At 46.9% G+C, this 17,495-nt stretch overlaps 1 protein-coding gene across 1 annotated transcript; it reads right to left on the minus strand.

Moving 5' to 3' along the window:
• Positions 1-3,719: 3,719 nt before the first annotated feature.
• LOC135813819 (cyclin-dependent kinase 1-like) lies at positions 3,720-9,938 on the minus strand. Its single transcript, XM_065326830.1, has 6 exons — positions 9,452-9,938; positions 7,246-7,363; positions 6,496-6,666; positions 5,595-5,758; positions 5,091-5,232; positions 3,720-4,526 (listed from the first exon to the last, which is right to left on the minus strand). Exons 1-6 carry the CDS (start codon positions 9,670-9,672, stop codon positions 4,401-4,403), a joined length of 942 nt encoding a protein of 313 aa, XP_065182902.1. The 5' UTR covers positions 9,673-9,938; the 3' UTR covers positions 3,720-4,400.
• Between the last annotated feature and the right edge of the window lie 7,557 nt (positions 9,939-17,495).

Here is a 17,495-nt window from a genome sequence, read left to right on the forward strand (position 1 = left end):
ACACCGAAAGAATGCATATTCAGTAATTATGTACAGTCATACACATACAGTCATGTAGGCTAGTACTATTGGTAGTAGTAGTAGTAGGCTCATAGCCCCTATTCGTGTACCTATCAACTAGTGTGGAAGTCGGTGAGTTCATACTGCATCAGTGCATGTACATTGTCATCTATACCATTACAAGCAAGAGTATTTAGTTACAAGTAACTAAGGGGCCTATTATATGTGCAACTCCAGCCCGGGCTGGAGCGAGCGGGCCAGCCCGCAAAAGGTGTTTACATGTGCAAGGCCGGGCTGGTCGCCAGCCCGCAGTGAGTTTGTATGCGCTGAGCACACGCCAGCCCGTTGTGAGTATGCAGCGAACACACTACGGCTGTAGTGTGCTGCCCCGGGCTGAAACGCAGGGCTGCAAGCCATACTCAGGTTATAAACCTAAAAACTTTTTTTCTCACACAATGTATTCTTCTGCTGATTTCTTTCCGCGCTGTGGCACATGCTTGGTGTGTTTTATCACCTCGTTTCTTTTTCCTGTTTTTCACATTTTTAGCTGTCCATATCAAAGTATTTTGCAAGTAGTTCCCCTTCTATTTTAATATAAATCATGCATGTCGACAAATAAACAGTGCTCACTGCACGTCCTTCTTGTTGCTGTACAAAAAGCTTCATAGATTTTCAAGACAATATCGGGAATCCTCTTTATAACTTCCCTTAAAAGGCAAAAGTACCTATTTTGTAGTATGAACGCAGTGTCGACACCATAATAATACAACTCTGGCCCGGGCTGATCTGTTTATATGTGCTTTTTCTGGCCCGCCTAGCCGGGATCCCGCCTCGCCGGGCCAGCCCGCTTGCCATGTAAACGCACCACGGGTTTTGTGTGGATTTGTGTACAACCCCGAGATCCCGTTGCAGGCGGGCTGGCCCGCCTGTCGACCAGCCCGGGCTGGAGCTGCACATATAATCACCCCCTAAAATAGTTACAACTGTTACTTAGGCTGTGTTTACATGAGGCGTTTCAACCCGGGTTGAGTTCGACCCGGGTCAGATTTCAACCCGCCATGTGCACAAAATGAATGGCGCGTTTGCATGACGCATTGCGCTTGACCCGGGTTGAAATTTCGCCCCGGGTTGATTTCAACCCTCCCCCCCCAAGGGGAGGGTTGAAATCAACCCGGGTCAAGAAAATCGTACAAACGTACGTCTGTGCGTATCTCGCGCCAGGTTTGAACAGCACTGCAGATGCAAATTTCGCGCGAACGGATTCACGTGACCACACAAGACTGTAGAAGTGAACTTTTGGCGGCATATCAGTATTTGACCCGGGTCAACTGTCTTCATGTAAACGCTCACCTCTTTTGTCTATCGTACAGACTTTCAACCCGGGCTGAACTCGACCCGGGTTGAAATTTCTCATGTAAACACAGCCTTACAGGCCTAGGCCATGTTCGAGTAATATGTATATAATACAACCCAACAGTACGCTTGTACGTGAAATATATGGTTTATATTTCACGTACTAGTGGGATGTACATATGTATTCTACTTATGCTGACCTTCATACAAACTGACAGTCAACTTCTTCCTGTTTCTATGGTGGTGGTCTATATGGGGTTTGTATGAGGTATGAGGTTTATATGCCCTGTATAAACCGCCAGCATGATGGGCAAGTTGACTGGAAGTTTGTATGAAGGGTCAGCATAAGGCCGTCATTTTTAATATCTATGTTTCGCGTCAGTTCAACTTCCAGAATCATATGCGAGAGGTGGAAAAAAATAAAAAAGTTGCAAAATAATAAAAAAGGCATTAATATCAGAGGTGTACAGTACCAATGCTTCGCTGGATTATTATTGTACTCCGACTTCAGTAGCGGTGCAAAGAGCTCCGGAACGACGCATCCTCTCAGCTTGAGGCGATCGATGCGGTCTGGTGTAAGTTCATAGAATACTGCTCGCAGATGCGGAACAAACGATTTACCAACGCTGGCCTAGAGGCCATTTCTGAATCCCAGCTTTGCCGCGCGCATGCAACCAGTCCGCACTGATGACTCCCACGATCGTTCACTCAGTCTGTGCATGTTCAATTTTTTATTTTTCTCAGAAAAAAATCAAAACGTATGCGTGCGGACGACGCGAAACACAGATATAAAAAACGATGGCCTAAGGATAATTTATTTTAAATTATATTTAATATTTATAATTAGGGTTCTACCCCAGGAAGAAAATTGGGGGGGGGGCAGAGGAACCATCAGTTACTGAGTACCCACCATGATGTTCCTGCCTCACCACCAGGGAGTCGTGCTGGCCACATATAAATGCAAAGCATGGGTGAGCACCCCAAACGATCGATTTGTGGCTGCCTTTTTTGTTGTGTAAGCTGAAAACATACACAAAAATTGAATAGAGTAGGGAGGAGGCTGCGTCACCCAGCCCACCCACCCACCTTTGGCTAGAGTATGAGTATGTGCCTCTCACAGTGGCCCAGGGGGGGGGGGGGGGGGGAGGAGAAGTCTGTTGCTGTGTTGGTGAGCCGGGACTGCACGGGGATCAGTCTCAGTCAGCCCTCCCAGGCTCGGGTGATCCGCTGTACGAGCAGGACCGCGGGAAGCAGTTTTTGATTGGTCCGGTATGATCATGATGGCCCTGTACATGTACACTACTATGAGGTACAGGTGAAATCCTGATAATTCAAACCTCAAAATGCCAGGAAAAAACTTCTAATTATCCAAACATGAACCCACAACTCAATATGTATGTCAAAATGCTCTGATGGTCACGCAGAGTTGCGCTATGGACCTTAGACACAAATTTTACGGACACTGAACTGACCGGCACAGCCTGCTCATGCAAACTGAACTGACCAGTACAGTGTACAGTGAACTAATTAGTAGTAGTACCGGTAGTAGTAGTAGTAGAATTTATTATTTTGATAGGGAAGGCCTTAAGGCCCTACAGACGTTGCCGTCTTGTTACTGGGAACCCTAATTACTTCGAATTATCAACACAAATCCCACACATTTTCTATGTAATTGTAAGTGGAATCTGTGAAACTTCTAATTAACCGTACATGTCCAGTTCGAGGTTCGAATTATCAGAATTTTTATGTGGGAATCGTTCGAATTAAGCCATATTCGAATTATCAGGATTCCACCTGTATAGTAATAGAGAGGTTCCGGAGTACGATTTTTCGTGCCAAATCCGTAGAGGCGCTGCGGATTTTTTATACGTTGTTTTCGAGCAGTGAAATGTTCCGGAGTACGGAACTTATGTGTTTGCCATCATTGCGTAGGTTACGATCGTAAACACGTCGCATTCCCGAGCTATGCCTTGTTATTTTGAAAATTTGTACCGAAATCAAAACTTCCCGTGGAAAATCAATGTTTCTCCTACCAAATTTGTACGCGAAAAATCTTTCTGCACCCGATGACGCAAAATCTGCATACGAAACATGATTCGTATGAAAGCCAGTCCACACGCGAAAGTCCTACCCAGTCCACACGGATTCTCCATGCCGAAAAATCGTATGGAGCACGCCTAAAAAATCTGTAGCGCCCATACGGATGTTGGCACGGAAAATCGAACCCTTGAGGAGAGCAATGCCCTCTCCACGCCGGTGCCTCAGGATGTATCCTGAGGCACCGGCATGAAGAGGGCATTGCTCTCCTGACATCAGGTACGCCGGTCCTAGTGTCATGGGTGGGAGTCCAGTGACAACAAATGTGATTGCTGTGATTGTAGAAGAAAAGCAGTGCAATTCTCACCAGGAAAGAAGGCGTTGAATGAGTATGATGTGTTAGTCAGAGGAGCCGGGAAATGTCCCCGGCAATGATCATGCAGTCATCATTGTTGTGATCAATAACAACATAAATACTATCGATAAATAGCATCGGTATGTTCATGTGCGAATGTGTGGTTTGTGCTGCTGCTGCTGCAGAAATCTAAAAAAGCCTACAAATGGTTTCATCTCCGATAAAAACTTTTAAAAAAACTTAAAAAATTTACATGACAGGAGGAATGTGTGAGCTAGTGCGTAGCCCAGAATTTCCTCTGTTAACAATGTCCAAAATTTAAAAAAAATTAAAAGAAGAAGACTAAAAAAGAACCAGTCATGGGCTGGCACTGAAGGGTTAAAATTTCGCGGCTGGATAGGTCAGAAAGCAATAGGCTATGTTACATCTATGGATTCCCGGTATGAAAGTGAGAACTCCGAATTGTGACTGGGTCCAAGGATCCCACATAAGAAACAGCCGCGGAAACTATTATAGTTTTCAGGTGACGGAAATACGCACTTGTGGGCATTGCACAGCTGCAACAGCAGCCGCCGCTCTTGAAGTAGCAGTCATCTCACCGAATAGAGCACAGTATATCTTACAAGGCATGTGATGATAGCAATGGGAAGGTATTCTATGGCCAGCGGGCCATAGCCTCGTAGCGTGCTGGTAAGGACGACATGTCGAGATCTTGGAAGTAGCTATGCATCAGTGCTGCTTTAGCAGTAATCCGACGGGATGGGTCGTACTGCAACATTTGCTGTGAGCAAGAGAGAGAGAGAGAGAGAGAGAGAGAGAGAGAGAGAGAGAGAGAGAGAGAGAGAGAGAGAGAGAATGAAGGAAAGTGGCTGAGTTGGCAATGTTTCACCAGCATGTGCTATACTTCAAGTAATACTAAAGCATGATCACAGTTCATATGCTGTGTGCTTGCCCAACTCAACGCATCGAGATACATCCACCTTTTCATAGTCCCTAATATAGTGAGCGTTGCTCGCCCTCTTTCCACAACTTTCTGAAACTGTGCTGTCCCCTTGGAAAGATGCAGACAGAAATTTCGCTGGGCGGCAGAAAGAGGGATTATTCTGCTGTATACTGACAAATCTTCGGCCCTGTTGGCTGATCAGAGAGAGAGAGAGAGAGAGAGAGAGAGAGAGAGAGAGAGAGAGAGAGAGAGAGAGAGAGAGAGAGAGAGAGAGAGAGAGAGAGAGAGAGAGATACAGAGAGACCGCACATGTATGCTGCCTACATACATGTAGGTGCATGATTGCCGATCAAGCATGACCAGAGGACACTAGTATTCACTATTCAGTAGCCGCTCTCCTACCTGAAGAAGATCGATGGCATCCTCCTTGAGTGCTGGAACCGTCTTGCTGTATGGTTGCGGCTTCCACCTGGGGAAGGTTGGCTTGTAGTCGGGCAGTTTTGTCACTCCAGGCCAGTCTTCCTCTGTTGGTGTACCCAATGTTCTGCATTGACAGTGGAACACGCACAACAAGACCAGTGGCAGTGGTTGCTGGTATAGCTCAACTTCACTCGCATGGCAATACGTGCGCAGCTTGTCAAGCAAGATAATAATGAAGTGTGCGTGTACAGTGCATACTGCCTGTAGCCTAGTAGGGTTGGCGGCTATTGTGATCACAATGGTACGCTATAGGCGCTACACACTGTGTATAAAGAAGATATCCACTAGGACGATCACCACTCTTAGCACATCTTGGTGCACTAGCTCTGCTGTTCTTGTGTGTTTAGCGGTCTGAACCAATCTTGTGAATCAATACCTCTGGGTATTTATGTGGAGCAGAGAAGGAAATCCAGACAACCAACTCACCTGAATATTCTAAAAAGCTGGTCAATTTCCGAATCGCCGTGAAAGAACGGCTTCTTCTGAACAATTTCCACAAAGATCGTGCCAATGCTCCAGATGTCCATCGGGCATGCATAGCGCTGTGAGCCAAGGAGAATCTCGGGTGCTCGGTACCACAATGTCACCACCTGCCAGGAACAGAATGGCATCAATATAAAAACTAAAGCAGGGGCTACTGTGGACATCTGTGCAGAAGTGGAGACTCTATACGCAGATATGGTGAACCTCAGTATAAAGGACCCCGCTCATAACATACAAGTATTTGAACTTGGATGTCGGAATTTGTCCTTTCGTTTAATCCATGGTTCTAACATACCATGGGATATAAAGTACTTTTGTTTAGAACCTTGCAATAGTGTGCCGTACCTTTCATTTGACCTTGGCTATAGGGTACAGACTACCATAGACCTTGGAGGTATGTTATACTGAACAGCTTTACAGTAAAACACTTCCTAAGGTGCGCAAGCTCCACCGCAGCCACTTCATTGCATGAAAAGCCCTACACACACAATCCTCAAATCAAGTGGTCGCTGTGCTGCAAATTACAATTATCTCCATCAAATTTCGGTCAGGAGCCATCTTCAGGATTGAGAAAAACGAGTGAGGTGGACCTATATCATGCAACACAAAGTGGAATGAAACTACACCACACGTGATAAAAGTGCACCATCCTTTGGGCACAGGCACCCCCCCCCCCCCACACACACACACACTCGCACCCACACTCCGGTAACTTGTTCTACACACGGCGAAAACACACACACTACAAACAACGTCGCCAGGACATACATGTACGTTTTCGTTGAATCATACGGAACTAATCACTGGATTCAAAAGACATACACCTTCAATTCATAGTACGCACCTCGTGTGTGTAGACCCGGACTGGAATACCGAACGCTCTCGCCAGGCCGAAATCAGCGAGCTTGATGACACCGTTGTTTCCTACCAACAGGTTCTGTGGCTTCAAATCGCGATGCAGCACCCGATGAGAATGGCAGTAGACGATGCCAAGGCAGATTTGATAGAGAAAACTCTAGAAAGTGAGCATAAATAGCAAAGAACATGATGTGACGTCAACAGCACATTAGGAGCAAGAGCGCACACTCTATTCACGTCAGTTAGGCCGTAATCATCGGGCACTTTCTTTCCCTTGCAAAGAAACGGTACTGTACTGTCCTAGGCAAGCTGAGCAAGTTTGGCCATGATCACTTCCATGCAAGTACAGTGGCGTTAGGTGAACTCCTACTTCACGAGCATTATAGATGGTGCAGGACACAGCCCTGCATATGTCAATGCGTGAACAACTCCATAAGCACAGGAAACACGGCGCAAAAGGCAAGCATGGGGACTAGGTTTAGAGGGTTCAAAGGTCATAGGTTCATGAGTTCACATGCGAAACATGCACCGTGCTGCTCATTAAAATCTGATCGCATGAGTCAAGTTTGCACATGGCACTGTTGCGCAGCCCAGTGTTCACAGGTCTAGGGCTGCACAGCGACCGACACATATTTGACTCACGAGATCAGATTTCATCGAGCCGCGGCACTGCTCTATTTGTCTCGACCTCTAGAGTTGAGGGTTTGTACAGGGGGTTCGACCGTGATTTATTTACCTTGATAGTAGCAGTGGGAAGAAAGCCATCATGGCGGTCCAGGTAATTCTTCAGGTCCGTGTTGAGGAATTCAAAAATAAGGTACAGTTTAGTATCCTGGTGGAGAACATCCTTTAGTCTGCAAGAAACACACACACATACATACGCAGGTACACAGACCATGAGACTGGGTATGAGGGGCTGTGGTGCACAGGTGCAGCAATGTACATAGACTGTATGTACTAAAGCAATTCAACAACAAAACTACCAAGATCTCATTTGCAGCTCGGAGTTTCATGCATTATGCAATCATCAGGCAAAATCTACAATGGAGCTACAGCACAGCATTTGGGCTTATAAGATGAAGGTGCCTCTGTGGAAGGTGTGGGTCCTAGCAGGTTCTAAATGCTACAGTGATAGACTGTATGTATGCATTGGAACACAACAACAGAAAATGGGAGTAAATGCAGCTGCCAATATCACTTTGTTCGAGTTACACACAATGTGCTCTAGACTTGGCCGACCCACACCACTTGCACACCACCGCCGTAGCGAGGACAGTTCTGTTGATATCGTGATATTGTAGCTCCTCCAAACAGCTGTTTTGCTGCCACGGAGCTCATCAGCAGAGGCTATCGATAATGATATTATAACGATGCAAGTAATCATGTAACTGCTTGGAGGATCTGCAATATCAAGATACCAACGGAATTGTCCTCACCATGGCGATACTGTGCCTATGGAACGGGCTGTCCGAGCGCACATTGTGGAGTGACTGGACGCATTGACTGAGTGTGTCGCTAGTTTCTCTTTTCTCACGTCTTCACACATGGGTGAAGTGTGCACGAACACTTCACACGTACCAAGGGCACTGAATTAATCCAGGCTTTCATAACCCACCTTCGACAACAGCAAATTCTGGCTCTAATAGTGTGATCACCCCACAGTGCAAGAAAAACAAGCATGCATCCCACAAGCAGCACATCTGATATCAATGCACCTGCTTTTTGGTAAACGACCACCGGGCACGTGTGTTCTTTTTGTTTGTTTGAAAACCCCACGGGTACGTGTTCTAGGCCGCGTCACTGGACTTGCAAACAGTGCCCCGTACGAGCATGCAAGACTGGCAAAGTGCAGGGCCCACTTGGTTTGGCTGCTGCCCGGGCATGCTATACAAAGCTAGTACAATCATGTACCCTCAAAACTGTATGGGTGACAAATGAGATGAATTTGACAGCACCCGTTCAGCGTCCTTGTGTTCATACCATACTCTCTTCCAGGTCATCCAAGTAAATGGAGGTCACAGCTACATTGTACTTTGCACTTCAGCTAGCTTTGCAAAATGATCGCCGCCAGTTTGTGTTTTGTGCAACAGCAGCAGCGCAGTGACAGAGTTTTCTCCCACACACCTCACCGTCCTGGGAAAGGAATGGTGAGCGGGAAGAATCATGCAGAGCCCCTTAGCTGTATGCAGCATATAGGCGATTCACACGGCTGGCAAATCTACGTGTACGGCAGGATCCCAATAGTGATCAGGCCCGCCGGAACGGGTCCGGTCAGGCTATCACCGGACCAACCTCATGGCCACCAACACAATCATGTTTACTGCTGTGGAGGGCATGTGTACTCCCCATTATCATACACAAACTGTATGAAACTACTGGAATAATCAAAAACTACTTCCGGCGGTCATGGTGATATACATGTAAGAGAAACAAACCTGCCCGTCATGGACAGCCTTGTTTGTGGCTGAGCTGAGAATTTGAAATGGACTGAACTGTTCACTCTTCTTTCTTTTCTTGCTCAGCTCTTGATGTTTGTGATGTTTTCAAATTGGAATGCGGAATTTCCCTCAGCCGCACCTACCGGCCGGCATGCCTGGTCCAATTGCCGATTGTGTGTCCTGCCCAGGGGGCAAGATTTCCTCTAAGTGTGAATTCAGTGGCTAAATGTACCCATGACTAGACTTTCTCATTATGTGAACTGTCATGTCTACTACAATCTACACACTACACCACTGCTGTTACCAGTCAGCCAGCACTCACTAATTGACGAAAGGGAAAAGAAAAAAAACACATTTTAGTGGCAATACAACATAACATGCCAAATGTTTGTGGGTCAAAAGCGATCCGTGAAACTTAGCCCGCGCCTCGTCGCGCTCCACAGAGCACAGGCGAACAAGCAAACAAAAATCACGAACAAAGCTTGGACGGACTGTCCTACTTACTGCACAATGTTCGGATGGTGGAGTTCCTTCAAAATAGAGATTTCTCTGATTGCAGTGCTTGGAACACCTTCATTAGCCGACGTCAATCGGATTTTCTTCATGGCCACAATCTCCCCTGTGACGGCATGCTGGGCTTTGTAGACGATACCATAAGCACCTTCTCCCAACTTGCCAATTTTGATGTAGTCATTGAGCGTGCTCCTTCCCATTGGCCCAGCCATGTTTTGCCGCACTTCCACACAAACACTGACTGAGACCGGAATGAAAGAAAACAGGATTCGAGGAAACTAAAACCGCTGACCAGACCTCATGCTTCTGAACGTCGACGAAGCAAAAAGGGTCGTGGCAAGACCTTTCGAGCTGTGGCAAAGTGGAGTTGAAAGGCCGCGTTCCTCTGCAACGTCTGGCGTCTGCCTAAACTGAAGGACTTTCACCAGACACAGATCGGCAGAGCTCAGTGATCAGGCAGTTGTCGCTGCGTGAAAACTGCGTGTGGCAACGTCGGTACACGTTGTGCATGCAACGCAAACCTTTCGACTTTTCGAAAAGACCTCCAAAATGATAATCGGCAAAATAAAAATATAAAAATAAGTGAACCACTTGCGGCTTGCGCTGGCTTGGCGCCTAGGCTAGCTACGGCCTTTTCAAGCTCTGTGGTGCAGTGATCATCCCTCACAGCGATGACCGTCCTTTGCTACGAGCTCGTACAGAGTCAGTACAGAGTCGTAGCAAGAGTCCATAACCCTGGGTTATGGACTCTTGCCTTGGTCGTGGGTGAATCATAGTTCATACATGTCACGTGCCTGTTGTCAGGTCGTTGCTAGCATTTGGCCAATCAGAGCAGCACCGTACCAGGGCATTATCAGACGATAATGCCTTTTTTTGAACTCCCATGCCCATTAGGAATGACCCCAGGCGTACTACGTACGCTGGTGCACTGCCAAATATGCACCAAGCCATGCCTTTTGGGCAGTGACCTGGTACATAATTGGCAGCACACCAGCGCACATAGAACACGTGGGACCATTCCTAAGGACACCACATGCACTCGCACACACCACACAAAACGAAACTACTTTACAATACGTGCACCGTCCAAAACAATTATATTTTACTAGCAATGTCGACATAGGAGAAGTAATTTATAACAACGTGACAATAACACACAGCATGTCATTATCATGCATTACTAAATTCAAGTCAATTGAGACGACCAAGTCGACAGGTGAACATGCATCACAAAGTTACCTATCTGGAAGAGATCAGATTGTATCTCGAACTCCTACAAAATATACAGTTACATCTACATGTACATGTACTTCAAATGTACCTAGCTACATGATTGTCCAGTGTACATAATGGACCTCAAGTAAACTGAAAGCAATGCGAACAAAATCTCAGATGTACATTTGTGTGAAAAAGTATCATTGTTCCGAATAAGAACACTTACAATGTACTCTCAAAGCTAGTCTATTTACTAATGCCACTTGGTCAAGGATGTTTGCGGCCAATGTTAACTCCAAAGCAGCAGCGAATCGGCTAACGTTCGTACCGCCCAACAGGCAACACTAACACCAAGATGCAAAGACATATTCCTGGAACTGCAAGTAAATCTGACACAAACCGTTCTATCATTCCACGGAGAAAGCTCCTTCCGATCTTGTTCGACCCTTCATACATATGACAGCTGATTGGAACCTTCCTCCTCCCTTGACCATGTTTACCTTATTTGTCTACAACTAGGTACGTGGCATGTATGAACTATAATAAACACATGGTGCGTCGTGCATTATGGCTGATTGTATGCCCTAGTGCGTAGCCCTCGGTCGTGCACCGTAGCCCGCGGGCCTGCGGCCCTTGGGCTACGGTGCACGACCTCGGGCTACGCACTACAGTAGGGCATAAATCAGCCATAATCAGTAGGGAGGTTCTGCTCTACGTTTTGGGAACGCGACGCAAAGAATCACGCGAACTTTCTTTGCGTTCCCGTAAAAAAATGCTGTTCTGCTCTACGTTCAGGGCTAGTAGGGAGGTTCTGCTCTACGTTTTGGGAACGCGACGCAAAGAATCACGCGAACTTTCTTCGCGTTCCCGTAACGTAAAGAAATGCTGTTCTGCTCTACGTTTCACCAAGAGTAGATAAACAAGAGTGTGCAACTCCGCATGGGTTGGCCCACGGCGGAATTTTTTGTTGACGTAATCTTTTCGACGACGCACGCGCTGCGAGCCTTTTGGAGAGTTTTCCCTCGTGCACTTGGCTGGGCTTTACACTGCAAGGTCGGTGCCCAGCACGTGCTCTCACACTGCTCTGCGGCAAAGCCGCGTTTCTCTGAAAAAAGGTGACGTAAACAAAAAATTCCGCCGTGGGCGCGGGGTATCTGCAGATTGTGCAGGAGAGATCCGGAGTTGCACACTCTTGTTTATCTACTCTTGGTTTCACCTAGAGAAGTCACGTGGAATGTGTACTGGGAATTTCCCCTTCCATATTTGGCAGTTTTCTGCATGCAGTTGATTGATACCCAGCAAATCCGTACGCATTTTCTCTGCGTGTGCCACAACGTAGAGAACCCCATCTCCGCGTAGAAATCTGGAGCCAAAACACGCGAAGCCGTAGACGTACACCCGTGAGACTCTAACCCAGACACCTGCTCTCTACGTGATTTCTCTACGTTTCACGTATAGCAGATTATTAGTGAGGTTCTGCCACACGGTATAACGTGCCAAAGTACGTATGGAAACTTCGCCGCGGTACGGGATTTAGTTTGATACGGATTTTTTCATACCGTTTTCCGTGTGAAGCGCGGTTCACACGGACCGGACTCCGTGTGAAAAGTGAGCGTACAGAGTACATGTGGCGGGGTGTTCGTGCATGCCTCAAGCATGCTACGTACAGCAGAACCGGTGCAACGTACGAAAAATCCGTGTCAAACTTCACTGCAGTTGACACGGAGTTTGGTACGTAGTTCCGTGTAGCAGAACCTCTCTATTATTTAGTCTGTCTGTCGTTTCACCGAGAGAAGTCACGTGGAATGTGTACTGGGAATTTCCCCTTCCATATTTGGCAGTTTTCTGCATGCAGTTGATCGATACCCAGCAAATCCGTACGCATTTTCTCTGCGTGTGCCACAACGTAGAGAACCCCATCTCCGCGTAGAAATCTGGAGCCAAAACACGCGAAGCCGTAGACTCTAACCCAGACACCTGCAGATCTACGTGATTTCTCTACGTTTCACGTATAGCAGAACCTCCCTTTGTGAGAGGACAATGTTTGATGTTCGGGTGTTCAACCCTTTTGTCCCCTCAAATCGAAACCTAACACACAGGGCCTGGTCAGACTGCGGCAAAATCGAAATAATCCTAGGATTATAATCCGAATCTCCATAGTAACTTGCCGCCAGAGCGGCAAAAGCGAGAGTTGACGCTCCAAAAAAAAAGCAAGAACGGACCACGCTTTTCCGCTCCAAACAGGATTTGACGCTGATGCGCCATTGACGCTGATAATCACTGATTTTTTCATCTCGATATCGAGGAGCTAATTGGCCACGGACAACAACAAAACTCATAAAGATGGTTGCAAGGATTGCACTGAAGGTGTTGGCGATCCCCAAGGTGAAGGAATTTGACGTCGTTCGTGGAGATTACCACTTGACGCTCGAAATGAAGTTTGAATTTTCACTCTCCCCACATGTGTAGTGTGATCGCGATTCAAATTCTGGACGCTGTTCTTTTTTCGTCAGGCAACCAAAACTTGCCGCAGTCTGACCAGGCCCTAACACTCCCGTCTGTCTACAGAAAGCATGAGCAGGAGAAGCGGAGGAAATATGAGCGGCGAGTTCTGGAGGTAGAGCACTCCTCCTTTGTGCCCATTGTCTTCTCCACCACTGGTGGACAGGGAAAGGCCTCATCTGCGCTGTTTGCCAGGATTGCCAGCAAACTGAGCGACAAGCGCAACGAGCCTTTTTCCGTCACCATGGCTTTCGTCCGGACCAAACTGTCCTTCAGCCTAGTGAGAGCCATGGTTGCTAGTCTGCGCGGCTACCGGCGCTCTTCAGTGCCACTTCCTGTTCACTCGGCTCACGGTTCTGGCGGCTGCTGAGTGTTCATTGTAAGCGTATGACACAAGTACGGTGGATGTACATGGAGTTGCTTACCTCTCTTTCTTTGTTATCTTTTCTTTTCCTTCATCTTTTTCTTTTTTCTCTTTTACGTTTACTTTATACCAGGCGTGGGCCATCGCCTGTACATAGCTAGCTATATAGGTGCCATCATTTTTCTTTGTTTCTTTTTGGTCAATTTACAAAAAAAATAATAATAATAAAGTTTGTGCGATCCCTGGTACACTGTATCAAGAGTACATAACAGCAAGCCCCCTACTCTCTAGTTGTTTTTCGTTGCGCAGTGCATCGTCACACACAAACTCCCGCACACGCTCTCAAGTTTCTAAAGCCCTTACTCTTCCCGCTGCTTTAAATCGGTATGGTCTTTTTTCTCTTAGTTTTCTAGGCTCAGATCGTTGGAACTCTCTACCTGCTGACATTCGCCTTTGCACATCTGTTTCTCGCTTCCGTTACCTTGTATTGGCACATTTAGGGTACCCTGTAAGAAGGCCTTAGGCCTGTGGGGATTGCCCTATCAAAAATTTAATAATAATAATAATAATAATAATAACCCCCCAGAGTGTGCAACTCCCACATACCCTGTTGTCCCGACAGAATTTCAAGTTGACGTCATTATTTATGACGCAATGCTCCTTGCAGCAGTGATTTACAACATGTACGGGTGTCAACGCATCACACGTTTTTCTTTGCAATAATTTGTACAGGATCTAGGATCGATCGGCTTCGGTCAACCACAGGTTCCGGATTCGTCTGATAATCCGTGTACAGTGCGCATTGCATATTGCATCATCAAAATGACGTCAACTTGAAATTCTGTCGGGACAGCACTAGGCTTTTCCGGATTATGCGTTTTTTCTTGGTCTAAAATGGAAATGGAAAGTGTTTTGAAAAACCCCTATAAATCAAATTTTTTTCTAAAGAAAATGCAAAAAATTACCCAAAAAGCACAAAAAATGCCACCGTTGCCATGGTAACAAAATGGCGACAGCTAGTCGCGTGACATTTGGCACCATGGTGATCATTCATGGTGATCATGAAGTACCTATCGCTTGCAGGGAGTCGTAAAATACCGGTATTTTACGACTCCCTGGCCCAAAGTGGGTCAAAATGGACAAAATGCATTTGGACCCTCAAAATGCAAAAATATGCAAACACATAATCCGGAAAGGCCTAGGGGCGCGTTTGGTTGGTACGAACTAGAACAGGATTCACCAGAACAGCGCGTTTGGTTGGGACTGCACCTGTTCTGGGTCGGCCAGAACATGTTCTGCTTGCTCCGGCCTCGAGGCCAGAGCAGACCGAGCAGTTTCACTTTTTCACAGTGAAACCTGGCGGGAACATCGATTTTGTTCCCAAATGATCACGTGCATACGCTTTTGGGTTGAACTCGTCGTACCGTACAAAGTGACCATGGTGACCCATACACATTTTGAAGAATGCACCAAGTTTGGCACATTTTTCCACAAAAATGTGCTCTGTTTCTGGAGTACCGTTTGGTTGGCATGAGGCTGCTCCATGTGCACCAGCTGTTCGATCCTGTTCTAGATCGTACCAACCAAACGCACCCCTAGACAGCACCCATAGTGGAGTTGCACACTCTGGGGGGTTATGTACTCTTATTATTATTATTATTATTATTTTATTTATTTTACTAGGGTGTTTCCCACAGACCTATGGTCTTCTTACGGGAGCCCCTAGAAAGGTTAAGCATGAACGAACAAATGGGCGATAATCTGTACAAGAGCGAACAGTGGAAGGCAGCATATTCCACCGATCAGAACCTATGTAGCCAAGACGAGAAAAACCAGCTTTAGTGTGGGCAGAAGGCAAGGCCAGAGAAAAAGAGATTTGGGACCTAGTGACGGAAGTAGTATGTGCACTGGAGGAGCGGGTATGGAAAATTTCTTTTAGGAGGGAGCTACATGTGCCGCTATGGACAGAGCGAAATACAAGAATAAAAAGCTTCAAATTGACTCGGACAGAAATGTGAGAGAGATTGTATAGGCTAAGAATATGAGAGGCACTGGTAAAGTTATCGAAACCAAAAACTATTCTTAGACACCTGTTAAATAGCCGGACATACTTATCGAAATAGTAAGAACTGAGGGTGTGGGCGTATGCGCTACTTGTAAAAGCTACGCCGTGCGTGGAATGGCAAGAGATGTCTTGACATGCGGTAGGCGCCGAGTTTCCTGTTGACAGACCCAATCAAACCGTCAATTTGTGGCCCAAAAGTCAGGTGCTCGTCAATGACAATGCCAAGATAGCGTGCGGACTGCGCTCGAAGAACATGGACGCCGTCAATGACGACACTGGCGGAACCAGGCACTGCTGTTGTCTTTCTGTGAAGGAGGAGGAACTTCGTCTTTGCTGGGTTCAGCGTCATGCGCTTCTCTTCCAGGTAGACAGACAGCTTGGCCAGATCTCCGTTCAAAGCTCCGATGACTTCCTCAGCAGAGTCACCAGCTGCATACATATTAACATCATCCGCAAACTGCAGAACTGTGGAACTGTTGACGCATGAGGGAAGACCACGGACATAGAGGCTGAATAGGATAGGTCCCAAAACAGACCCCTGCGGAACACCCTGCGTACATGGCACGCGTGGCAGGCCCTCTGGTGCAATGAGCTGCTGCGTTCGATCACTCAGGTAGCTTTTAAACCATGCCAGAGCCGAGTCACCAATCCCACAATCAAATAACTCATTCAACAGCAACTGGTGATTGACGCTGTCAAACGCTTTCCTGACATCAGCGAGCACTACGCCAACAACTTTCCCATTATCCAAATCTTTCATCCAGCTATCAATTGCAACAGCCAGGGCCTCCTCACACGAGTGATATCGTCTGTATGCAAATTGCTGGGGTGGAATAATGTCGGGATTCTCTCTCAGAAGAAGGCTTAATTGGTTGTACACGTGCTTCTCGAGGACTTTGCTAGCGATCGGTAAAAGTGAAACAGGTCGGTAGTTTCGCGGTTCAGAGCGGTCCCCGCCCTTGAAAAGTGCTCTCACGGATGCATGCTTGAAAAGCGCAGGAAACTTACTCTCCTCAATAGATGCCCTGAGAAGAGCACACAGGGAACCTGCCATCACTTCATGACATTTCTTGAAAAGGATCGGAGGCAACCCGTCTGCTCCGGGAGCTTTATGTGCATTGAGATTACGAAGGATCTTTACAACGTCGGTGACCGTAGGCTGCGAGATAGCCAACATAGAAGTCTGGCGATGGGGACCAGATGGGCAGTGAAGGTGTGTCCGAATGGGGTCTGAAACAGTTTGTGCAAATGTGCGGGAGATACCAATGTGATCAGTCCCTCCTAAAGTGTCCTTGGTATGTCTGCGAAGCAGGCCATTGAGTAACTGCCATTGGCCCCTGGGCTGTTTACGGACGGACATGAATTGATGTTGATAGTACTGGGAGCGGAGACGCCTGTTCATTAAAGTTCCCTCGCGCCGAACTCGACGATATTCTTCTAAAGCTGCTGGGTCACTCGCTTTCTTACATGCTCGGCGATGGAGGTACTGTCGACGTGCCAATAGAAAACGTAGCTCTGGAGTGATCCATGGCTTAGGCGATTTCTTGTGTAGCTTTATGTTCTTGACCACATATGGATCGAGGTCATCAAGGACACCTCCAATGCTACCGTGCCATTTATCCACGAGTTCATCAACGCCAGTGCTAGCAGTGACATGCCGTCCTGTCTCAGTGAGGGCCGAACCAATCCTGTCAGACAGATCATCAAAGTCCAGGGTGGAAAGCGGTTTCTTTCTAGTCCTAACTCGGAGGTGACCTGGTCTGTCAAGGTGGCATTCAAGGTCTAGACTAGCTTTCACGGCAAAGTGATCACTAATTGGATCAGGCATTACACTGACATCAACAGCTACAAGGTCGCCAGTGATACAAATAGGGTCCAAACATGAATCG

The sequence above is a fragment of the Sycon ciliatum genome, chromosome 4 (assembly GCF_964019385.1).
Source record: "Sycon ciliatum chromosome 4, ocSycCili1.1, whole genome shotgun sequence".
Lineage (NCBI taxonomy): Eukaryota > Metazoa > Porifera > Calcarea > Leucosolenida > Sycettidae > Sycon > Sycon ciliatum.

Coding starts and splice junctions, on each gene's coding strand:
- LOC135813819 (XM_065326830.1), bottom strand. CDS start 9,672: ATGGCTGGGCCAATGGGAAGGAGCACGCTCAATGACTACATCAAAATT. Junction 5,233..5,594: donor CAGCTTTTTAGAATATTCAG/GTGAGTTGGTTG, acceptor CTGTCAATGCAG/AACATTGGGTACACCAACAG. Junction 4,527..5,090: donor ATGCCATCGATCTTCTTCAG/GTAGGAGAGCGG, acceptor TCTTGCTCACAG/CAAATGTTGCAGTACGACCC.